Consider the following 26,208-nt stretch of genomic DNA (forward strand, 5'->3'; position numbering starts at 1 on the left):
AGGAATACCACATAATAACACTTTGCACGTTGCAGCAATAACAAAAAAAGGAACACATTTCCCATTGCGGGAAAAAACTCGTCAGTTTCCACTTCGACCTTTTGTCTGGAAGCGCATGTCATATTTCCTTTTTATTCAAGCTGACTATATGTTCACGTCTCTTAGAAATACAAGTTACTCGATGCTGTGCACAAACTTGTTGTCTCTACAGAGGTAATGATATTAACGCCGCAAGCTACATATTTTCCGTTCTGTCACCGTCGGCCTATTGATCTCGTGGCTGGATGTCAGCAACGTCCCGAGATCGTTGCCTGAAATTTCCTTCTTGTGTTGTCTGATTGTCCCTGCCCAGTACCAGAGCTCTGTCTCCTTAACGTATTTTTGACAGTGTTATGGATGATGGTATGCATAACTTTATGATAGAAAGAGGTTGCTATGCTATTCTGAGGTGTTGTGTCCTACGTCATACTTCATACATACGAACTTTTTAGTAATATTTGTTTACTCACTTATTTGTTATAGATTCATGTGTGTATATATATATATATATATATATATATATATATATATATATATATATATATATATATAATTTTTCTCCTGTCCGTCATTATGCGCTTGCTTTTTATATCATACATAATGGTATCTGCAGAATCGCACCACGTCGAATCCGTAGTCAGTGAAAAATGTTTCGTCGACAGGATAAAGGCTTATCCCGACCAGGTAAGCCGGACACGAGTAGTTGACCTCGAAGAGTGAAACAAATGTCGATGGACTTTGGGGCGTGTGTTAAAGGAAACAAAATCTAATGTGATGAGAACTCCTTGTGCGTCATCGACGACTTTCGCAAAGTTGCACGAGAGCTGGTATCGCATGCGTCAGTGCACGTACGAGAATCCATGTGGGTTTCGAGAGGTTTCGGGAAACGGAAGTAACGTTTGTGTCACCATAAATGATCAGTTCATACAAAATAATGAAAAGAACGAATGTTTCTTTTAGAAATACGTATGGGTGCGTAATTCATGTTCTTTTTGAGCCACTTGGATCACTTTCGGAAAAAAAAAACGTATAAATATGGTCTGTGCTCTCTAGTATCTTCACTGCTGATTCAAGTCTCAAGTAAGTCCTATCCATGTTCAAAAAATTTGAAATCTGTTTGAAAGAGTGAAATATTTCAAACTTTTTGAAAAAAAATTATAATCTCATCCGTGCTCCTCGACTTGAGTTACTAAACTACTGTAATATACGTGCATACATACAGACATATATTTGTTTAATTCAATTTCGTTTTAAGCTTTTTATCTATTTTTGGAGAGCCTCGTATTTTACTCGAATTTTTAAAATCTCTGTCATAGTTTCGAAATTGAGCCCTGTTATGCCAGGTTTTTACTTATTTTAGAATTTCCAGCTTATTATAAAAACCTCACACTGGGGTTTTTCAGCGGATCAGATTTCACCGGATTTTCAGATACATACGAAAATAATAATTTTTACTAAATGAAGACAACATATGAAATCGCAGTTCGTCTTCAAAAGAGAAAATGAGTCGCGAATTTCAGCAGCAGCGCGTATGGTACAACTAGTCAGAGGACTCTTAACACCTGCTGAACACAAAACCCAGAGGGAGAGAGAGAGGAAGTCTACTCAGGTGTGGCTACGAATGCCTCGTGTACAATTACATGATGGTATATAATTTATTTTGACGGAGTACTGAGCGAGCACTCATGTCTCTCCCCCTATACTATCTCTCTCTCTACCGCAGCTGCGACCCAAAACAGTCGACTAATAACGGGATCTTACTCACCTGAATTCTTCAAAATGGGCACAGACTTCTAGATTTTTAAAGAACTCGCCTATCTTATTCCTTCTCGCCCGGTTCAGGAATCGAACGCTGGTCATCCTTCTTATCTGCGAGCTGAAAGCACCATCAGTTGCCAGACAAGGTACAGAGAGAGAGAGAGAAAGAGAAAGAGATAATCGCGTCTTCCAGATTTCATGCATCACAATCAAACTTCCATTAAGCAATTCAATCTTGACACTGAGAGTTACGTAGTATTGATCTCTAGTAAATTACTGATTTGGAAGGAGAATGGAATGGCTGAAAAAGTAATGAGGAAAATGTAATACAGCCTGCACAGAACAGTGGAACGCCAGCTTTAAACTTGTTATTTGCGGTACTGCTGTGCGAATCTTGTCGCTAACGGCAATAAGTTATTGTTATTCACAATGTGCTCACATCTTAAGAAACATGTCACTAAGGCCATTAACTTGCCTAGCAACTTCCACTGAACAGATTGCTCGTATGTAAACAAGGAAGCATAACGGAGTTGAGAGGAGACCAAGATAATGGTATACTAGTGTATAAATACGGCTGAAACAAAACAATGTATAACTGTAATACACAAACATTATATATATATATATATATATATATATATATATATATATATATATATATATATATATATATATATATATATATATATATATATATATATATATATATATATATATATATATATATATATATATATATATTGTGTGCTTTGATTGATAGCCTTCATAAAAAATTCTGCATTTCATTCCAACAGTGTTAGGAAGTATAAGAAGACGTTTGCATGACAGATTTTCTTCTGTAATCTGGTAGGTAACTAATTGACCGCTCAAGCTGAAATAATGCAGGTGAGCGTCGTTTTGAATGTGACAAGTACCAACATTAAAAATGAAGATCCTTTCGTCAATATCCTTTCGATAGTGGGAGCGGAGCTGCCAAGAAGTGAAAATAATGATGTGAAGTATTATTGCATGAGGATACGCATGGTACTGATGTTTAAACAAAGTTGCAGAGGACAGCCATGCGGTCCAGTCAAGCATGGTAATAATAATGATATGATAATAACAACAATATAGCATTACGTTACAATGACGTATGGCTTCGTGGCACGTATTCCTGAACCAAAAATAGATACGTGATTTCATACACGCCCTAGTTTATGACTGTACATCTCCTTGCTAGGAGATACGAGTAGTTGTCACATGCAACCTTCATACCATATTATGGAACAATGGGAGCGTTCTAAGTAACATAACGAAGGCACAGTCTGAATACTGTGCTTTCCATAAAGACGTTAGAACTTTCATGATGCAGTGCACCAACTCTTCCGGAGAATGAACGTCAAATATTCATTTGATGATGATGATATGTGTGTACGTGCCGAGGTCTGCGCTTCCATGTGACAGTCAAGAAAGAGAGTGACCTTATCTTGCAGATAGTGTTTGCCACCTGAATCTTATTATTAATTTACTACATATTTAGACCTAAAAAATGACGCTGTAATCCTTCGTGGTAATGAGTGATTTCAAACTAGCTGGCTACGTGGGAAAGTGAAATCAGCTGACTTTGAAGATGCTTCGGACATTTTTGTTTTAAGTGTTGCCAGCATCATGTCCTTATCCTGCACTTAGACCTTTGGAACCCTGTTGTCAGAACCAGTTTTTGGGTGCGGCAAGCAGACTGGAATTCAAAATATATTTATGACAGCAAGATAGATCTACTGTAAGACGCCGGGCTAAGCCCCGCACTCAAAAGATGTTTTTTTTTTTTCTTGGTACTCCACTCTTTACAATGTATAAACCTTTTAAGCTGAACATGTTTGTTACGGGAAAGAGAATTAGTAACAATCACCCCATGGGGATTATCGTTGCAAGGGAAATGGGCCAATGGATCCCCCTTATAACTTGATGACAGACCTCCCTCTTCAAAAAAGGCTGATCATGTTATCATTGATAAGCAGCTGCATGCAGAGAGAAGCCCCTTTTAGAAGTGAATGTCAAGAAATAGTCAATTCTAAGGTTCTCAGATATCTCGTACTTGGCCTACACATTCAGACACGACACAGAAAAGTCTTCGATTACACACACTTTGACCCACAGGTAAGTAGACAGACTTCCTTTCTTAAATTACGTCCAAATGCTTCTTTTGCAGAATTGATTCTGCTTAATGATAATAATATTAATAAAGGGAATATAAAAGTTTAATGTATATGTAGTTTTTGTTGGTTTTATCTAATATCATTCTTCATTTTTTACGTTCATATTTTAACACTGATTTTTACTAGTATGTCATCACTCACCTATTCATAATCAATCATATCATTAATTTATGTATTTCACCTTCATTACGGCGCTGAATAATCCTGATGGGTTCCGGCGTTTGGTCTCCAAGACCTAAATTTCATAATCAATAGATCAGTGGAATATAACTGTCCCAGGCTCATCAGAACTTAGCTTTAGAAAAACTGGCACAGAGTCTTAAAGCAATCCGTTTCGTGGGACTTTTCATGTACCAAAGTGTAAACAGTCTTTATTATATTTATTCGTTCATTCATATTGTTTTTGTGTGTTGAGTGGGGGTGGCTAGAACTTTTGTTCCTCCAGCATGGGTCTCCCATGTTCTAAATTTCGAAGCTCCAACATAGGAACTGTCAAAGTTTTTTCAAGGTCAAATCCCACAAGAGAATATGAATAATAATGTGTGTATGAGCACGAACAATGTAACTTTTAAGAGTTTGACTTTACAACAATATTGCTAATAATTAGAAAAAAAGTTACAGAAAACTGAAAAGAAAGAATTATTTTACACTTATTTGAAACAAGTATTAACTTTTAGCAAGAATTTGCTCAATTCTCAGAAGTTTTTCTGAGCCACAGCCACTTTCAAATTAGAAAATATTCACTTTAAACGAACTGCTTCTCAGATCTTCTGGCCCAGGTAAACTAGAACTCAAATGATGATATGATGAAAGGGGAAAATAAAAAAAAAATCCATTTTATGATTTTTCCCATACAGATATTACGTTGTATGGTAGGGAGGGGTTCTTTTTGGCTGCCAGTCAGAAGCTCCGTCTTGAAAATTGTGGGAGTTATTCAAGAGGGAATTCCAAAAGAAATATCAGAATTGCTAATAATTCCCCTCTAAATATTGCGGATATTTCAGTTACTGGTCAGACAGAAATCTACTGCCACAGATACGTTCGATTTCAACTCGAATATTGGCTTGGAAGTTGAACGTAATCTATTCAGGGAGCTCTCCTGGACGACACGTTTTTTGGCTGCCTTTGTCTCTTTAAGGCATGGGGTGGACGCCCATGTAACAAAAGTAACACTTTGAAACATTCTCCCCACTTTCATGGTGCGATTGCGTTGCGAATTTCAGTGCACTATTTTCACAACTATCGAATCTTTCAAGGTTAAAGGTCGCTTAACGGTAAGAGGAAGAGAAATGAGTAGAAAAAGCTATCTCTGTGTTGATTTGAACTAATATTATAGTAGTAACAGTCAGAATCTACGCTAGGTACGCAATAGTAATGGTTATAATAATAATGAAGTATGTTACTGCATTCATCAGTCTTTTTTTAGTTTTTCTGGGCAGAGTTTGTTTGCTCTGACTCATTTGCTTATAAAGTATTTCTCTTATCTCAACGGCAAATTTTCTCTCTTTACTGGTACATCTTAAAACTTCTTGTTTCAGCTCCATTCATTTGATAGGGTCTAATAGACAGAGGAACAACACATTTTACTGTTGCGAATAAGGTAAACAGATTCCATTAGCTGTCTTAATGAAATCAGTTTTCAGTATCCGCATGTGAGGTATATTTCAATCACTGACACTTGCACGTTTTTCTCCTTAAGACATTTCGTGAGCAAGGGCAGAAGAGAGAGATTGAAAAAGTACAGTGCTCCACGTGAGGTGCACTGACGGTACTGACCCACGAGAGGGGGAGAGAGGGAGAGATTAATGGGCGCTCCTTATCGGCTTATGAGTATGTCAAGAAAAGGGAGAGGGTTCTATTAATATCAATTCACCCATGGTCGAATGTTTCATATCTCGATTACGAGTAACTTAGCTACAATATTTCAAGTTTGCTGTCTTTTCTCATTTCAATTGAACTCTAACGCACGTACACAAACTCATTTACACAAGCTCGCGCGCCGGTATGCATATGTTGGTACTCTTGAAGTTTTCAGCAAGATGACCAGTGAATCAGTAGTTGAATCATGAAGCAGCCAGGAACAGTTATTCCTTTTTTTTTCTGCAGTCACTAGATTATTTTGGACACGCATATATATATATATATATATATATATATATATATATATATATATATATATATAATATACAGCATATGCGTGTGTGTGTGTGTGTATGTATAGATACAAGATCCAAGTTGCTAAGCTCACTTGTGCTTATTGTTAAAAGACATTTTTGTAAGTTGTATGAATAGTTGCCAAGCAAGTATTAGATCCTGCTTACTTTCTTTTCGTTTATCGTGGTCCATCTGACTGATATAAAAAACGTTATATCTTTGTCATGATATCGCAATGAAGTTGGATTTCGAGAGAATGCGTTGCGCGTTTTTACAATGGGGTCATTTTCGGTCGGTATGGTGAGACACCACTCTAGTCACGTAGGCACTTCCTCACACCCGCTTTGCTCCAGTCGCCAAATGTCAACATGCACCACATGTAGAAAGTTGACATTTTGTTCTATTTTGTTATTTAGAAACCCATTCATATTCATTTTTATATCCAAGCAATCGTCTTTCATCGCCGAAGAGAATTGCGCTAAAATATTCTAGGTGCACGTGTGAAATTAAAAACGTTTGTCTGAGTGAAAACATGAAAGCTGGCCGCGCATGCGCCAGGTGTCTTGGGCTGAGCCAGTGTACCTTGGAGGGCGGGAGGTTTAAAGTAGTTATATCGTGCCTGTGCAGCACCAGTTGCAGGCCATTTCTCTTGTGGCTAGGGATAGCAGCACTCCATGTGTTCCCTCCTTTCCTAAACGGGTTTATTTATTTAATGGTACTTGCTGAATAGTTGCATATACCAAGACAGTTTTCAGTGAAGAGCCCAGTGCATTCGTAACATATTGCTAATGTGATTAATTGTAGACATTTATACTACGAGCCCCGTTATAAAGCCGCAAGTGGTGTTTACAGTACAAAAGTTTACCAAAGATTTTGCGTGATATTCATGCAACTATCTGGATGACAATTCAGTTATATCTCTCGGTTGTGAGAACTTTATTTGTAAGGATTTCAAGGCAAACTACTTTCGTATCGGTGTTTTGTGACGATGCAACTGATCTCTCCAGATTACGGCGTTGCTACGGAAGGTGGAGTTGCCCCTTTCGAGGAAGTGGCCCTTTACCCGAGATCTCAAAGACAGGCCGACTTTCCCTCAGGGGCAGGCGCCTCGAATATCGGTAGGATGTCACCTCCGTCGTCACCTGTACCTCACATCGTCACCGCCGTTATATCGACGACCACCGCCACCACCACCACCACCGCAACAGCAACAACGACAGCAACAACCAGAACCTCGGTTTCCAAGGACCAGGAAAACCGACACCCGCCCTCGACAGAGACTCCAGTCCGTCCAGAATGTCTTCACCGCCACCAGACAACCTGCCATGGTACAAATAGTTCGTTGGCCTGTGATTGCGAATCGGGAGAAGGCGACGCGAAGGATCCTCCTTGTGCTTTGTGTCGCGGCAGCCAGCTGTCGAACTCGAGGAAAAGGAAATTCATAGAAAGTGCAGAAGAAGAGTCGGACGTTTTAACGCACTGCCATATCAATATAGAAAAATACAAAAGGCTTTTGTTGACGAGAAAGAGATTATTAAGTAATCTAGCACAAAGAAATAATGTTCCTCTCTTTTATTTGTATGGGGATCTGCTTCTTATTCCAAAGTACAAATGGGTAAGTTGTGTTTATTTTCTTTTATTTAGTCCTGTAACTTATAGTATCATGCATGTTACGATTCTCGCGTTATTGGTTTTGATTGCCCTTGAAATCACTTTTAATCTATAGACCTTAGACGATGTCGTAGTTTATTTTTTTTATAAACCTAATTTTTTTTTATTGGTATGAAGTTGCCTTAGTGGTATTTAATCATTACCGTACAGTATAGTTGATAATATGCTTTACGTCTCATGGCTTCACAAGACATTGACATGGCACATGATGTACTGCGCTCTTATGCAATGGGAAATACTAAGACTACCATAGCTTACAAGGGGATCCTCACGTAAGCACTTTCTTCCCGTACTAGGAAATGGTGTGCTGGGTGGAAGGCAGCTGTGCAATATACTGAGTGATATGAGCCTCGGGCTTCACTCGTACCCTGTTCTCTCTCTCTCTCTCTCTCTCTCTCTCTCTCTCTCTCTCTCTCTCTCTCTCTCTCTCTCTCTCTCTCTCATTAACATGCATTCCCAAAATGCAATACGCTAATGAATGTATTAAGCACCCGTTGGATAACTCATGTTATTAACTTTATCACATACACAATTGTTCTGTGCATTAGTAGAATTACTAAAAGGACCTCATTCAAAAATGGATGGTATCTAACGGAGTTTTTTATTCAGAAAAAGTTACAAGTTTCATGAAAGCTTGTAACTTTCTCTGAATAAAAAAAACTCCGTTAGATACCATCCAGTTTGAATGAGGTCCTTTTAGTAACTCATGTTATGTGTCCGTACACCAGGAAGGAACAGGTCTGCCAGACAGTCCCAGATTAAGGCTCTTCTCTCTCTCTCTCTCTCTCTCTCTCTCTCTCTCTCTCTCTCTCTCTCTCTCTCTCTCTCTCTCTCTCTCTCTCTCTCTCTCATCAGAAGTCTCAGTGACACCTGATTAATGTCATATGATTTCTATCATCATTTACAAGAAAATTGCTGATATTGTGACATTGCAGGTTGTTCATTTAACAGTATTGCCTTTTGAAACCAGTTTCATTAAGTTGCAAGTTTCATCAATTTCCCAGCCAATCCTTTTTTTGGTCCTCAAATACCTATAGCACTTAAAACAAACTTTTAAGAGGAAAAGCATTGGCTGTATCTTCACTGCTCCATTCATGTGTTTATTTATATATATATATATATATATATATATATATATATATATATATATATATATATATATATATATATATATATATATATATATATATATAAATTTATATATATATACATATATATATACATATATATATATATATATATGTATATATGTTTTTGCATAACATGACCTTTATTTGAGTTTTACAGAAAAAAGAACTTGATAGATTTTCTACTCTGACGCATTTCGCTTTCAAATAAATTTGACATATTTTCACTCGTTTAATCATTTTTTAAGTTTATATATATATTTTTTTTTTTTTACAAATACTTAATTTTGTCGTCCAACAAACCTACATCCCCTAAAGACACTGTCTGAAGATCACTACATGCATCAGCATTGCTGATGCTGCATTCAACATCCACATCGCCTGACAGCTCACTAACCAATCTTCGGCAGCTCCGTTTTTTAATTCTTTCTCGCCGTGAATTGACATTTTCCGACTATAATGTTCCTGCAACAATATCACAAGTGAATTATCTGATGTTTGCAAATTATTAATGCAAATGCCGTCATCGTTATACCTCTACACCTACTACACTTGTTGTTATTGCAACCTATTTAGTTTTTATGTAATATTAATTCTCAAACTATAACACTACAGTGAAAACATAATGACTTACGACATCATACTCACCATTCGGTTGGCACAGCATCTTCCTTCAGTAGCCGAAGACTTTTAAGATTTTGGATTCCTAGTAATCGTGACTTCATATCATTTTTGTAATCTTGTGGTTTAAAATGAATAGAGCAAATAAGTGCTGCATACTGTGTTGATTGTATCTGCTCTACGAGAAGCTTGTATCCACTGGTCTCTATAACATTTTTCCTTTGGAAAACTGATATTTTACGATTGATCCTTTTGTTTTTACGAGTGTTGAACCACCCAAATACAAAGCAGTTGTTTGGCATTTCAGCTGATGAATCGGTGAAGAAAAGGAAGATTACACAAGCAAACAGTGCGTTCTGGTGTCGACCCCACTTAGAGAAAGCACTGGACTAATGCTTTGTTTTGGTTCACCATGTGTGTGTGTGTGTATAGGAACCGTGACGTCACTAACCCTCTAAACCGTGAATGAACATAAACCCAGGTGCGCTCTGGCTGACCTGTTCTGATTATAGAATGCGCCGTACACTGAAATTCGTGTAAGGTTAATTAGGAATCGTACGTGATGCCAAAAAATTCTTATTAAGCCCGTAATAAGTTTAACAAATAATGCCAACCTGTTCAATGCTAACGTGCCACTGGCTCGAGGCACCTTAACGCATGTAGGGTCATGTAGGAATCTAATCAGTGAATCGCCAGCTGTAGACGCCCTGTATGCTTCATGCAAGCTATAAAGATATTTATATGTTTAATATGGAACACCTCCGTACTCCATTTATTATCCTGAACACCAATAATTTGTTATGCTGAAGCCATGCAAAGGAACCGGAATGATCATTGCTCTTGCTGGCTTTACCATATTCAAGAGATCGGACTTAGCTTACTTGTCTGGTATGCCTGTCACATCGTGAGATGCCATTTTCTGTGGTCATTGTGGGTCGCTTTTATCATTTTTTTTTATTTAGAGCATGTATATCGCATATGTAAATATAAGAAGAAACAGACAGTGGGAGAATACTACCGATAAACTTATCCTCTCGTGAGATGTCTGTAGATTTGAAAAGTTCGTTAATCGAGAAGTGAAACGTAGGTAGTCTCTTCGGTAGTTAGAAATGAAGAGTGAGATAGGAAATATAAGTTAATCCTGAATATGTTGACGTTGTCGTATCAGACAGGTCACTAAGGCTGGAATTTGGCGCTGTTGTGGTAGGGGAAAATCACAGGTATGCATTCAAGAGGCTTTGAGAGTACTGATAGTGAAACAGGACTGAGGCGAGGGGTATGGTTCAGCAGAAGCAGAAAGATTCAAGGCATGAAAAAGCCTTGTGATCTACTGCTTATATATTGTTTTAATTTTCATTCAGACCAGTCAAGAACGAGGCCTGGTAGTAGTACCCAAATCCAAGTTGCCGAAGCTACTAGGAAATAACTTTATTTCATTTGATGTGGACTTAGTTATTTTGTAAAGCTTTTCTGTTGTTAGCTGATTATCTTGGCCCAGACGTTGCTAAACGGACGATCTTCTTTCGACGGGGCATGAAGGCAGTCAACATTCCATCATTCAAGTCTGACAGATGCTATAGAAACTCGATATCTTGTTACCTTGGAATATTGAAGCGTATGAAAACCACCTTGCTCTTTCAGTAATCTTTTAATAATGTTTAGGAAATCACCCTTTTCATTTCGGGTTGCATAGTTTGTCTTCGGGTGCTGCGAGGCGCTGTCTTTAAATATCAAGTCCAAGCTCCCGAGCCTTATGTTCCCATGACCAAGGTGATTCAGTTGTTAAAAATAGAAACGGTCCTTTGTAGCGGAAGTGGATTCCATTCCTCACAGCTAGTGCTTTGGCAATTATGAATCATTTGCATTCAAAGTAGCATTTTGTATCTTAATGCGGATTAAGTTGTCTAGGTAAGTAATTGTTGTTAATGTTAATGAGATGCAAACATTTTCTTTGAGGTTGGAGCACTGCATTCATCGAAGGCCAAATAACCAGCGCTGAGGCGTGTACGTGACAGAACAGCATTTTCCCCAACCCAGTATCATCTAACGCTCCTGCCTCCTCGTGCCATCACCTATCCAACCGCCCTCCCCCAACGACCACCACTACCCGCTTCCCTCACCACCACCTTTTTTTCCTCCTGTTCTCCTACGCCCTTCCCTTCCCTCCCCGCCCACTTATCAAATCAAGCCTAGTCACTACCGCCACCTGTTGTGTGTTCGATGCGACTTCAAACCAAAGATTAAAACCGCGTGAAATTGCATCATCTTGTTGGCTTTTTCGGCAGAATTCGGTGAGAGGCAAATAGATAAAACTATGTTGTGTTTATTTTAATTTTGCATCTAGAAAATGCACAGAGGTCCTCTGGAATAGAGGAGTAATGAGCTTATATCATCCAAGATCTGTTAAGGAAACCCTTCTTGCTTGCAACGGAGACAGTTATAGGTGTTATATGCGTACCGTGTATAATCTGTAACCTTAGTAAGCGCCTTTGCAGAATTTAAACTTCTTGTGAAGTGAAGCAGTTTGTATCGTTTGCACTTGCTGATTTTTTTTTATTTATTATACCTTTTTAAAATCTTTTAAACGGTACGGTAATGAATATAATGCAGAAATATTAAGAGGACCTTCGAGTTAATAAGGTTACAGAACTTTTTTTTTTCTCTCCCTTTTGCTGGAATTTCCTTTCGGACACAGCCATTTGCACGTTCACACATTCAGTCATGTGTGTGGGTGTACGCGCTTGCGCGTGCGCGAGTATGCTACAAGCAGCATCTGAATAATCCTCATGATGGCGTAATTGTGACGCGCTATGGATGTTTGCTGAATGAAAATGACCATAATGAAGGAAATTCGAATGCATTAGGTTCTGGCGTAACGGTGTAAATTCGATGCACCATTGCATACCTATGATTTTAGCGTAACATTTGTAATGGGGTTTGTCTAGACCGGTAAGAGTTTTCCCGACTGTAGCGTCATTAGATTAAAATTTTTTTTAGCTGTACTAGAGGGCACTAGAATTTGTAGTGATATTTAGCAGCATTATATATATATATATATATATATATATATATATATATATATATATATATATATATATATATGTGTGTGTGTGTGTGTGTGTATATATATATATATATATATATATATATATATATATATATATATATATATATATATATATATATAATATATGTGTGTGTGTGTGTGTACGTACGAGATATATATGTCAAGACAGTAGGGTGACGTAAGGGAGTTGGGGAGGGCAGGGCATGGTAAGCTCAGGTGTGTGAAGTCGGTTGAAGGCAGGAGTGACGGAAGCAGGGGAGAGCGGAGCATCTTATTCTAAAACGGGGTGGGGAGAAATACAGGGGGGAAGTTGGGCGGGGCCAAAAACTCTGGATGTGCAAAGTCTCACGTACTCGGCGACTATTCCCCTCCCCTCTTCCCCCTCAACCATCCCTCTCCCCGAAGTCCTCTTCCCCAACGCAAGTTCATAACTGACGAATCAACGACAACTTCGAAAATATTAGCCATTCGGAGAAGGCAACCTTCGCTCATTACTTGTCCGCAACGAACGGCTGAGGAAGAGACAGGGAGCGACAATAGGAGAAAGCTTTCAGATTCACGACATAGGACTGATAGGAGCTTTGACAAGATATCTTAGATTTTGAGATGTAGTAATAATAACGAAAGAATTCAGAAGACCTCTAGATGTCCTTATGGCTCGTGAGAAATTAGAATTTGAAGGAAATTATATTTATATTTATATATATATATATATATATATATATATATATATATATATATATATATATATATATATATATATATATATATATATATATATATATGTATGTATATATATATATATATATATATATATTATATAAGCCATTTTCTTTAACAGGGTGTGGCTATAGATAAAAGCAATGCAAGGTTCACTGCTATATTCATACTTGAATTCCTGAAATGTGGATGAACCACCCTGAGCAAAAACATCCACAAAATTAGATGTTTCACCATTTACACAGAAAGCACATCAACAGTGTATCGAATACCTGTAGCGCACACACACACACACAAACTATGCCTTTCCAATATCTATTTCAATTCGCCTATCCTGTCTTCCTTCGATCTTCCTCTCCTCCTTTCTAGTATTTCCGAATTACACACACATTTTGCCATTATATTGTCCTGTACTCCTTCCAGAAGACCAGCCATCTCCAAACACGTACAGTAGATGCATCCTTCGACCTGCACAAAACCTTTGTACCACCTTTTCTGTTTATCGCCACAACTCTCATCCTTTCAGTTCTCTTTGCCCCACGTATACTGTGCAGACAGCCCATTTCAACAATTTTAACACTTTACTCTTATTAGCATCGAACCTTTATGCTTCCGTTCATAAAGAAGAGTTGGCTGAGCATTCCTTTCATGTGTTCCTACCTTGGCTTCCATGGAATGCCTGCAAAGACGAGTGAACATCCATAGGTACATCGACACTTCAAGTCATGTGCTAATCCCTGCAGTCCCTCTTTAAAAGCCCAAATAAACTGCATCATTAATAAACCTCAGTCATTTCACGCGCTGTTTATGATCCATTTTCTTATCCCACAACTGTGTTCCACTTCCATAAGCGCAGCTAAGCGAAAGCCACTCTGGCCTTTGTCCCATCCGTCCCCCAACTGAAATTCAGTTATTTGTGGTGTGATAATTTGAGAAAGGGTTGTAAAGATTTGCAAGATAACACTCCTTTTAGCAACTGCCTGAAGTATACTAGTTGTAAAAAAAAGGTTTTCTTGTGAAATGCTCCTCTAATCCTTATGACGTCTGATTCTGTTACATGATGTGGGTGAAGCTTTTGTACTGTAGAACATAGTTCGGTTTGGGTTAAGTGAAATCCATTCTTTCAGTGTGGTCAAGCAATGCGCTCAAGAAACCGAGAAATAGGCAAAGTCATATAACATGTAGGAATTTTCAAAATGAACCTCATCTTAGATAAATAGAAATAAAATAGGCATAGAAACTTTTGTCCTTAATTTTTACATTACGACGTTTACGCCTGCGAATATTTTAAACAAGGTAGTATCCTATATCACAGATTTAAATAGTTTAAAACTGGAAGAACGGACGGTGATAACCGAATGCCTGCTTTTAAAAATGGATGGAAAGAAAATATCATGTGACAGCGTATCGTACGGCGCACCCACTATTTTGAACGTTTTCAATAATTTTCCAGCAACAACCACAAAGGAATAACACCTGAGTATTTTGTATAAGGGATGGGCGTTGGTATCTGGGTCATATGATTTGTTTTGAACAGTGTTTGGAACTTTTGTGTACGTGGTGTGTCCATTAAGAAAAGGAGAAGAACGCCTTTTTATTTTTGCCTACCCCCGTACTACAAGTCTTCACGGTGTGGTACACTCTCCTATTCACATTTGAGTGCACACTGCGCTTTTACCTCTTTGGGATTTTAGAATGACGCTTGGAAATATATCGCCGAAGCATTCGTGAATTCAAGCACAATAATTTCGCTTCGATATACAAATATGCAGATGGTATTTTGTCACGATACAAGTTAATTATAAACTATCACTGCTTTTTGAGGCTAGCTGTGTTGTATGCTGAGCAAATTGTTGAATTACTGTGAAGAAAACTACGTTTCACTCCTTTATAATAGTCCTAATTTGTCCTGACCTTGGCCACATTCGTTCATTCATTTGAAAAATAAACAATAATTTCAAAACACTTGATTTTATATATCACCACACATTTTGCCATGAAAGTAAAATAGCACTAGTAGTGAGCTGAAAAAAATCTGCACTTTCTGGAAATTGACTTGGCCACTGAAAAGTGTGCCTGGCTCTACTAAGTCCTTGTAATTTCTGGTCGGCGTAATATGACAAAGTACGACTTACAGTCATATTTTACATACTAGATTCAAGTAAAGTGGCATTTTAGTAACATTTTTCTGTTCGTTAGTTTACAACTTGGACAGTCTAGTTTAAAATAGGTACTGGCACCACCTGTGAAATATTTCAAGTGTAATTGACCAGAGTATTCAAATGATGAATTTTCCCTACATTTCTTGTTTCTTTCATTCTCATAATCTTTCACTATTAGATTTATGGTTTACCGGTATTCCAGGGGACGATTCCTGGCGCAGATCAAGAAGACTGAAATCCCATTAAGGCATAACTACATTTAGCATATCACTTTATTATTATTATTATTATTATTATTTTAGCAATTGTTAAGTCCTTGCGTCAAGTCTCATGTGTAGGTTAGCCAGGAGTATTTGGTACCCCAAAAGAAAATTCTTGACTATGCCCTCGTCCACATCTAATTTCTGTTCTTTCTTCTCACACCATTCTACCACGAATAGATTAAAGTCACGGAGACATACCACACACTTTTCCCAGACCCACTTGTTCACACACACACACACACACACACACACACACATTGTCATTCAGCCGTCAAATGTTCTAAATGACGCTTCCCTTCCATCACAAAAACTTATCATCGCTTTCGACAAGGTATCACATATTCAGTATCCTCCGCGTATTCTCCATCCCTTCTGTCACTGAACTTATTCCAGGTCTATATATATACGCCACGCACAGTTTTTTCCCGTCACTTTCAAACTTCTTGCATAACTGTTTCATGAAAAGCGCTTGGTCCACACGCCCTCCTCACTGTCCAGTCATGCTGTCAACTGTCTACTCTCTCTCAAAAAAAAATAATAAGTAAACTATACACCTTTCCTCATATGATAAGTGATATTATGCTCCTGTAATTTTCCCAGTCCTCTCTGTCATCTGTATAGAGTGGAATAATTAAGCCCCTCGGCCATTCCTCTGGAGCCTTTCCTTTACAGACATCTTACAAATAGCCTAGTAGTCTGCTATTCATCACATTATCACAGCTGTACTGTGATAGTGTACTACCATCAACTCTTGGCGTATTCCAGTTCTCCAATCTCTTGAATAGCTTCATGGCATCCTCCTCAGTCACCTTCAGAAGAATTCTCAAACTTGCACTGACCTCTTCCACTTGCATCGTTCAGTTCTGCCTGTCTAAAATCGTCTGCGTTTACAAATCTTCAAAATACTTGCTCCACCAGAACCAAAACTCCATTCATTTCTGGCACTATCTTTCCAATTTCGCACACACACACACACACACACACACACACACACATATATACATACATATATATATATATATATATATATATATATATATATATATGGTGGTTATTACAGTTACACACACACATATATTACTGTGTATATATATATAACAAAGGTAGCCTATAAAAACACCAAAAGAGTAGATTTTACAGCATTATATCTTTATATATTTCAAAGTCAACTGCCTCTCTCAACGGACAGGATTACCTGTCCGTTAAGGGAGACAGTTGTCTTCGAAATATAACGCTATAAAATCTACCCTTTTGGTGTTTTTATAGGCTACTTTTGTTAGATGGAATTTTGTTTTAACAAAATGTTCTATAGTCATATATAAATATGTGTGCGCGTGTGTGAGCATTTACCTTTTATTTTTGCACATGATAAAACACCCAAGTGCACTCAATAGACAGTTTTTTTTTTTTTTTTTTTTTTTTCCTCCGCTAAATGTTGGATATTCCCTTGTTAACAACGGCTTAGCGCGCAGTCACATTCTCCTCCAGCCGCGCTGAAGAGGAGAGGTGCCCTTCAACAGGAATAGATTAAAGTTAAAACTAGCATCTAGAGGACTGGTGAGAGAGAGAGAGACAGACTACTGTATCAGTTGGCAATTTCATGATGTTCTTGAGTTCGAAAAAGTGTACAGTTTCTCCCAGATTTACCTGATATATATATATATATATATATATATATATATATATATATATATATATATATATATATATATATATATATATATATATATATATATAATTATATATATATATTATATTATATATTTTTATATAATTTTTTTTTTTTTTTTTTTCAAATCCGGTGCTAAAAATTATCCGATTACCCTCACGTAAAGAGAAACATTCTATTAAAACTTGAACAGCACAAAAGGAAACAGCAGGTTCTGGGAGTCTTCGTGTGACGGTCATTTCTGTTCTGTTCTGGTCTTCCCGAAACTGTTCAGTAGTAGATTTAAAAGGAAACATAAATACGGAAAATGTATCCTAGTATTTTTTTTTTATACTGGTTAAAACTGTTGCCTACGAACTCGTGAAAGTCAGGCTGCGTGATCTGTGCAAGGTTACTTCCACTCGCAGCCAATTGGCTTCTCTGCTGCAGTGTCATTTTCTTTGCTAATAAACGTGCTGACTCTGGCAGTCTCTTCATGCCTCTTGAAGAGCATTTTTAAACGTGTTAATATTTCTGTTTAGTAACGTGGACAAGATGTTGCTTTGCAATCTTTTTATAGTTTCGTATGGAGAATGGGGAGGGGACAGTCACTGCTCCCAGACCTGGAGGAGGTAGAAGCTTCTGTCGTGTACAAGCGTCCAGTTGAACACTAATAACTCGTTCATTTAATGTCCATTTATATATACAGACACACTTTCACATACAAACACACATGTATAACGTTTTTAATTTTTGTAAATCAGAATACCGGAAGAAGAGTGTTTTTTTTTTTACCTCTAAACAGAAATGTCAATAGAATGCACTGGCGTGAAACACCCACGGCCTGTTAGCCAGTAGAAGAAAGACATTAGTTCCTACCCGGCAGGTTAGATGAGGTCTAAATCAGTCGCAAAGCATTTTCTTATTGACATAATATCCATAAGATTTTAGAATGAAAATATTTCGAAAATTGGAAACCATTGTGAGAAGTGAATGACAGAGGTGTTCACATAATGTAGGTGTTGGTAAAGAAGGTTCCCGTTCTCCGCCCAGTAAACAAGATGGCCTCAGTGTTAGTGAGATTATATATATATATATATATATATATATATATATATATATATATATATATATATATATATATATATATATATATATATATATATATATATATATATATATATATATATATCTATATGTGTGTGTGTATGTGTGTGTGTGTGTGTGCGCGTGTCATGGTAGGATCATTGGTAACCAAGAACGGTCATTGCCACATTCATAATTCGGCTAATGGAACGTGGATGAACCCTGTGCCGAAAATTTTCATGACAGATTTATATTCCTACATCAGGGACTCGTCATCATTATGTTGAACCCAGCCACTCCCACTGATCCTTTCCAGTACCTCTCTCACATCATCTGTCACGTATTTTCTGTTCTCCTCTCCTCTTCCCTTCTAATAGTACCGGGTTATACACATTTTTCAACAAGTTACCGTCCTTCATTCTTTCCACTTGATCAGACCATCTTGAAACACTGATCAATCCTTTCATCTATGCGAACAGTTTTACTACTATTAATTCTCTCCATTTTCCACTCTTTGAATTCTTATTACTAAACATCTACTAGGCAAACATTTACGCGCAAAACAACTTCTGTATCATTTCTTACATTCGCATTTAACATCCACATTTCACTTTTTCAAAATGTTTGTTCAACAAAATGTTTCTTTCCCATCTGTTGCTCATACCCTTTTACTTTCCTTGCTTTTCCTCAGCTGTGACTCACCTCTTCTCTCATTCTGCTGCCATTTCTTACTCCTAAACACATGTGCGAATGAAAAATCTCCATTTTTCCTCCCTCTGTAGCAACATTTATTGCTCCATCGTCCTGGTTTCCATTTACCCTTGTAGCCTAACTCTTGCTCGCATTTACTCTCGTTTTTTTTTTCTTTTCCGTATTGTCTCTGCATCTAAATCAGTACCGGATCATTTAGAGGCAACCATTTCACATTACATTCCCGAACTACTTTTGTATCCCACAACTCTGCACCTATGTTGTTTACTAATCATTTTTATTGTCAAGATTAGCTCCGAGTATACGATACCATTACAAAAGAAAGATCTTGCAATCTCTCTCTCTCTCTCTCTCTCTCTCTCTCTCTCTCTCTCTCTCTCTCTCTCTCTCTCTCTCTCATCTAAATATCAGCAACACAAAGGCAATTCCTTTACAGCCTTTCGGTACTGCTGAAGGATCACCATTCATTAAATAAGACCTCCCTTACTCTTGCCTTAGAGGAATCCACTCGGTTTCCTCAACCTTAGCCGAGTTGCAGCTCAAGGCAAATTGGCTTATCCTGTGGAGGGAAGGCGTTCAAGAATCAAGACGTTCCCAGCGACCTTCGTCAATCAAACTCTCATCAAGTATCGCGTCTGAATTCCGCTCCATTTTGTCTCCCCTCCTCCCCTTCCTACCACTCCCGCAGTCGGGCCCTAGGAGGTCCTCTGCATACCGGGCCCATTCAGTGCACGTATGTATGTACTGTATACATTGCTCTGGACCTTGCATGACGCGTTGCCTACGTGCTTCCCGCGGTGTTTGACGCGTCCATAAATCTTACATGGAGAGGGAGTCGATTGCTTATTAGTGGGAACGTGATATCGGTGATAGGCTGAGAGAGACAGAAAGGATGGAAATAGCTGTTGGCTTGCGCTAATAGATGTTGCCTCGACATGCTGTTGCTTGCAAAGAAACAGATTTGGAGATTAGTGTTGTATTTTTCTGGGTAGGTAAAGTTTAAACGCTTAATTATTTCATTATCGGCAATATATTCATCGCATATTTATCTGTGTCAGACTGAGAATATCTAAACGAATCCCTTCCCCCTCTCCTTCGTATTCCTCCTCTAATTTTCCTCGTGCTACACTGGATTATCAAAAACCCTGTCAGTTTAAATAACAATATAGCTAACCCTGGAGTCTCAAGAGAGGGAGTATTTTGTCGACAAATCCCAGTTGCATTGCTGGAGTATGTGAAGAAATTTTACGACTTATCCTTCATTACGCGTGTGTGATGTAGTTGGTCACTCATTTCCCCTTATAAACTCGTTCGCTTAGGTTCCTTTGCCATCTCATGCTTCACTTGCGACCTACCAGGTCTTATTAATGATCCCATTTTAAAAATCAGTTATTATGGCATGGGAGCAAATTCTTTTCTGAGTAAACCGCTCCTTCGTTCAGTGTTTGCAAACGCCTTCAACTTCGCCCAAAAAAATCTCTAGTAAAAGACGATAAGCTTTGGCCCTTATTCGTGTATCTCAGGGTGTGTAAATACCCTCTTCGAAATTTACCGCCAAAACTGTTGTAGCAGCATCTACCAAAAGATAAAAAAAACTAAGCCTTGGCGTTGGTGCTGTAAACAGCATCCCTTTGGTGTTAATCTCAAAGTGCCAACATTCCCAGGATTAACCACTTTTTAGACACTCTCTCCACGAAACTGCCGTGACTTATGTTGTAGTTGAAGCAATATGACAGTAAAATTTCACAGGAAATTTTGATGTGGCTTGACGGTTGGACATCTCTTGCAAGTGATGCTCAAAATTAATTTAGTTTAGGACACAGCGGGTTCGGTTATCACTGTAAACTTTAAAGATGGATTTAAAAACATTTTTTTCTTTCTTTTTTCTTTAAAGACGGATTTAAAAACATTTTCTTTCTCTGTCTTTTTCTGAGGAAAACAATTCATTAGAAAACAAAACTCGTTCTTTGAGAAGTTACAGCATACTGTCTACCGTAATATTTGTTCATCAAATGACTGAGAATCCATTGTCTCGGTTATTTTTGTCCTTTTAACGAAAAGAAAACAACGATGGAATAGTCTGTAGTCACTCTTGTGTCCGGCACCCGGCCTCAGTGGGTAAGTTACGAGAGGGTAACCCTCGAAATATTTGACCCTTAAGAGAACTGGCGTCTCGACTTCTCCCAGGCTCATTTCTTCACCCTCTTCATTCAAGCCTATCGGTCTACGTGAGGTGGCTCCATCGGTCCCGTCTTAAGCATTCATTTCTGCCCGACGTGATGTTACACGAGCAGATAAGGTAAATACCGAGGCTCCGGATTTGCCAGGCAGATAATGGCTCACTACCACCTCGGCACGAGCAAGTGCACGTACGCCTACTTGAAAAGACAAAGTCGTATGCGCCTTGGCCAAGTTCAAGTGTTGCCACGACCTTATGAATGTCTTGAAGATTGTTTACTGTTTATACCATTGATGTTACAGGTAATTTTTCATTCATTTGCTGTGTAAACGGAAGTGAAATGTAACTTTTTGCCAGTTGATTTAACTAAGGATTTACAGGAATAACATTAGAAATAGATAGATAAGGCTGTTTAGGCAATTAAATGCATTACATTCAGTAAGTTAACACTGAAAATTACTTTATATTTTACCAATACAGCTGGACCGCTGCATTCGTACAGTTTATAAGCATTCTGTTGACAAACCATGAATGGTTAATGGTCTTACGCTGAAAATAGCTAAAACAAACTCTGAATTTCCTTCGCCCAGTTGACTCTACTTGAGAGAAAGAGAAACATGAGCAGCTGGTCAGCATTATTTAGGGGCTGCATGACGTCAGCATAGCCAGGGAAAACAAACGGGAGCTAAAATTAGAAAGAACTATTCATGAAGAAAGTGAGGGTGGTTGAGGAGTCACGATAGAAGCCAAAGTCAACAACGGTTGTGACGTCAGTTGCAAGTCATTTTCCTTGTGTCAGTGATTGCTCCTCTCCCGGTATTGCTGCAAATTGTTCCCCATTATCATAAGAACTTGAATTTGTCAATATATGTGTATATATATATACAGTATATTATATATATATATATATATATATATATATATATATATATATATATATATATATATATATATATATATATATAAACACCTTATCCGTCGTCATTTGACGACGACAGATTATACAAAAGAAGATACGCAGACGAATTAAACAGTCATTTTGTTAGCATTTCGCTTCATTCCAATCTTGTAAACACCTCCTATACTTCACCTCCACAATTGCACGCACATTGCTCAAAAGATCATCTTTGTTTAGGTGATCTGGCATCGCAACGGCCATGGTCATCAATGCTGGTACTTATTGCAGAACAAAAATTGTTAGCAAGTGGTTCCTGACAGCTTACAGCGCACACGTTTCCTTTCCGTAGGGGGTTAGTGCCGTCAGTGCACCTCATGCGGTGCACTGTAGGCATTACTTAAGGTTCTTTGCAGCGTGCCTTCGGCCCCTAGCTGCATCCCCTTTCGTTCCTTTTACTGTACCTCCTTTCATATTCTCTTTCTTCCACCTCACTTTCCACCCTCTCCTAACAATTGATTCATAGTGCAACTGCGACATTTTCATCCTGTTACACCTTTCAAACGTCTTCCGGTCAATTTCTGTTTCAGCAGTGAATGACTTCATAGGTCCCAGTGCTTGGCCTTTGGCCTAAATTCTACATTCAATTCGATTCACACACGTTTCCGGTGACTCTTCGTGGGATGATATCTCAAGACGTAAATCAAGTTCTTTGTTTATTCCTACTACTACGACTTTACCGGAAAATTATTATTAGCCGTACATTTATAAAGAAGCTTGCTAGTACTTGTTTTTGTATTTTTAATGCGTATCACAAATTCGAAACAAGTTGGTAATAAGAGTTGATTTTTTCACATTTATAATGTATATTATTAAATTATTACACTTAAGAATTTTGTGATAAAAGCGTTAAAGTTTTTATATACCGTTTATATTTACATTAAAAGTAATTTACTTAAGATAACTATATTTTATTCGCTAGATCTCAGCAAAATTATATTATTTTACAATTTTTCTCACAATATTAGATTTATCATTAAAGGAGAATATAAAGGTGGAATATTCACTATAACCCACGAAATCTAGACATTAAAACGAATCCATTAACTGAAATTTAGTGTAGAGCAAGATCCTGCTGTAGAGGTGGTGTGAGGGAGTGGTAATAGCAACGGTAACCGCATAGTATTTTATTTTTATTTTTGTGGCACTTGCTTCATTTTAATCGACATAATGTAAATAATATTATACATTACTTCTTTTTTCTTTGCTGTCTTTATTTTTTCGTCGATCTGGAAAAGATAGGTTATAAGCCCTTGCTTCAGGATTAAATTTCATGTGCAGTAAGTACTCTTAGTTCTAGTACTCTCACCTTCTCCCCATTCCTACGAACATTTTCAAAGGGTTCCTCTTCTTTCTTGCAAGGTGAAAATTACTGCTTGAGTTATTCTTTTCCTCAGCTCACAAGTCAACTGAAGGGAACAGCAGAGTCCATGACATTTTCGAATACTTTCTTCTATATAAGAATTTTATTTTTCCCTTACATATATTATGCATGGTCCAAGTGCTCCTATTTTAAATTGCCTGTTTCCGCATGTACAGACCCGTTTATTTCTTCTTTTTAGGAGTTTTGTTTTGGCATTTCAAAGTCCCTTCAAATTCAAACTCATCTTTAAGTATGACGATCGTTTTTGCCACTTTGGTTTTCTGTTTGTCTTGAGTAACAAGAGGAAAATTATTCACTGGACTTTTCGTTTTCCTTCAGAATCTAATTCAAAACAGTAATTTTGTTCTCGTGTTTATTCTGTTCAATGACGATATCTCTCCTTCAGTGTAATTAATACCCTGGTGCCATCAGTACTATTTTGTGGACTGTTCTCGGTGGCTGGTAGTTTTGGGTCTACCTTTATAAAAAGGGTGCATCGCTTCTCTGGCAGACTTTTCCACATATGAATCGGTAAATTTTAATACGTTGTTATGACAACGTGACATTAGTGGCATATCAGCTGAGAATTTAGAAGACCCCAGTGACCCAACCTAACCTACTTTCCCTGCTTCTACCCAAGAGTCTGTATGCTAGTCTTGCGGCAAGCGATTCCGGTTTAAATAGATATTACAAGAAGTTTCTGTTTGAGCTTTTATTTGTTTAAGCTGTCTAATATTGTTTTTCGTATCCTTATACTTTTCGCTTGAATCTGGCGGCATTTCCATGCTGTAGAATGGTAAATTGGGTGTCCTATATTTATCAGCTGTTGCTTGGTAATACATTTGCTGTAATGAAATGTGTTATTTACAAAGAAAATTGCCACTGCTCTGTAAATTGCACTTCTTAAGACTCAAATGTTCAAGCTGTTCAGTTTGCTTTTATTCTCGTAACTTATCCTCCCCTTACTGTAAAGTTTTTCCTTATAAATGTTGCTGGTGAAATTTCTGTCAGACGAATCTTGTCTGTTACCTTCTCATATTCAAGCTTTCCCAAAGTCACCCGACAGCGAATATGGTTTGCTTTCCTTTCAAATTGTCCCGTTTTTGTCCCTAGATCAAACTATTGAAAATCGAGTTGTGAACGTTAATAAACTGAGCGTGGGTGTGTTGGTAGAAACGGTTATATGGGTTCAGAAGATGTCAGCCAAGTACCATGACTTTGCGAAAGCACGTTTCAATCCCGATTAACCACTGAGTGAATATGGCTGGACGAACAACCTCCCTCACTCATTTTCATGCCGTGTTCCTGAACGTCCGAAAAATGGAAAGTAAATGACGACGTTTTTGTTTCCTGACGCAAGAAGTCATTCAGTGTGCAATTACTGCGAGCTAAAAATGATAAAACAAGATTTGCATCTAATGTCACGACATACATGTTTAGCAGTGTTGCCAAATGTAAAACGTTGAAATTCGCCAAACAAGCTGAAAATCCGCTATTTTGACGCAAAATCGCTAGGTTTTAATTTGTTGCTAAACTGATGCAATATTGTCTTAATATATGTGAAAATATGCCTTTATCGTCATTTTTACTGTGTGTGTGCCCAAAAATCTAGCCGAAGTAATCCTCCAGTGATAGTGTCATAATTTTTCGTATTCCCTAATCATCTGAAGATAAAGGTGACGTTTATTTTCTTGCTTCCTCAGTAGTTGAACTGTATGTTGTCATTGTTCCTAATTTTTCCCCTCATTTGTTTTAGTCTTTTTTATAGTGAGAGCGGTATTAACAGATTCAAAGTTAAGTCTGTTTCTTAATGTAGTCTTTACCGCATCGAGTTGGCTGAATTACCCCTTCGTCGTATTTATTTGATTGAGGTTAGGAAAAGTATGCGTTCCTACGCAGGAAAATACTTTTACAAATGTATTTCAGTAACTTGTTCACTTGTAATATTACATTGCTTTGAGATGAAATCCACCAAAAATCCGCTAACATGGAAACAACCATGTCCTGCTGTCCGCAGTGAAGTTTGAAATCCGTCAATGAGGTCCCCAGTTGCGCTAAAATTAGCCTTTTCTGCTATCTTGGCAACGTTGTTTAGATATGTCTATTTTTCCCATTCACCAGTTAGCAATTTATTCCAGTAAAAGGTACGCAATGCATATTATATATCATTTGCACAATTAAGAATTATTTGAAAGGTAACTAACCAACGATTATTGTCATCATTATTTACGATTTATCGGTGATGGCAATGGAAGAGCCTCTTGCAGCACAGGTAGTGGGTTAACAGCTGAGACAGTAGTTCCATGTCCGCGAAAAACCTTCGAGATTCTTGAGTCCAATCGGAAATTTTGTCTATTCTTCGTTTTCATTGCAACCTTATACTATATATCTTGACATAAGCATGAGAAATCATCTGCCCAAAATTTCCTTCTTACACTGGCGTGGTCCCATATTGGAGTAGCATTAAGGCGAAATAATATTGGCCCTGT

The 26,208-nt window shown here is 37.8% G+C and overlaps 1 protein-coding gene across 2 annotated transcripts in view; it reads left to right on the top strand.

Moving 5' to 3' along the window:
- Positions 1-6,453: 6,453 nt before the first annotated feature.
- Hph (HIF prolyl hydroxylase) overlaps positions 6,454-26,208 on the top strand; it is a 32,097-nt gene continuing 12,342 nt past the window's right edge. The window contains exon 1 of one of the 2 annotated variants that reach the window (XM_067107238.1): positions 6,454-7,761. In XM_067107238.1, coding sequence (XP_066963339.1) covers positions 7,135-7,761 — 627 coding nt within the window. In that variant the 5' untranslated portion in view covers positions 6,454-7,134. The remainder of the gene's footprint in view (positions 7,762-26,208) is intronic. The other variant, XM_067107239.1, reaches the window with a different exon arrangement.

The sequence above is a fragment of the Macrobrachium rosenbergii genome, chromosome 8 (genome assembly GCF_040412425.1).
Source record: "Macrobrachium rosenbergii isolate ZJJX-2024 chromosome 8, ASM4041242v1, whole genome shotgun sequence".
NCBI classification, from domain to species: Eukaryota; Metazoa; Arthropoda; class Malacostraca; order Decapoda; family Palaemonidae; genus Macrobrachium; species Macrobrachium rosenbergii.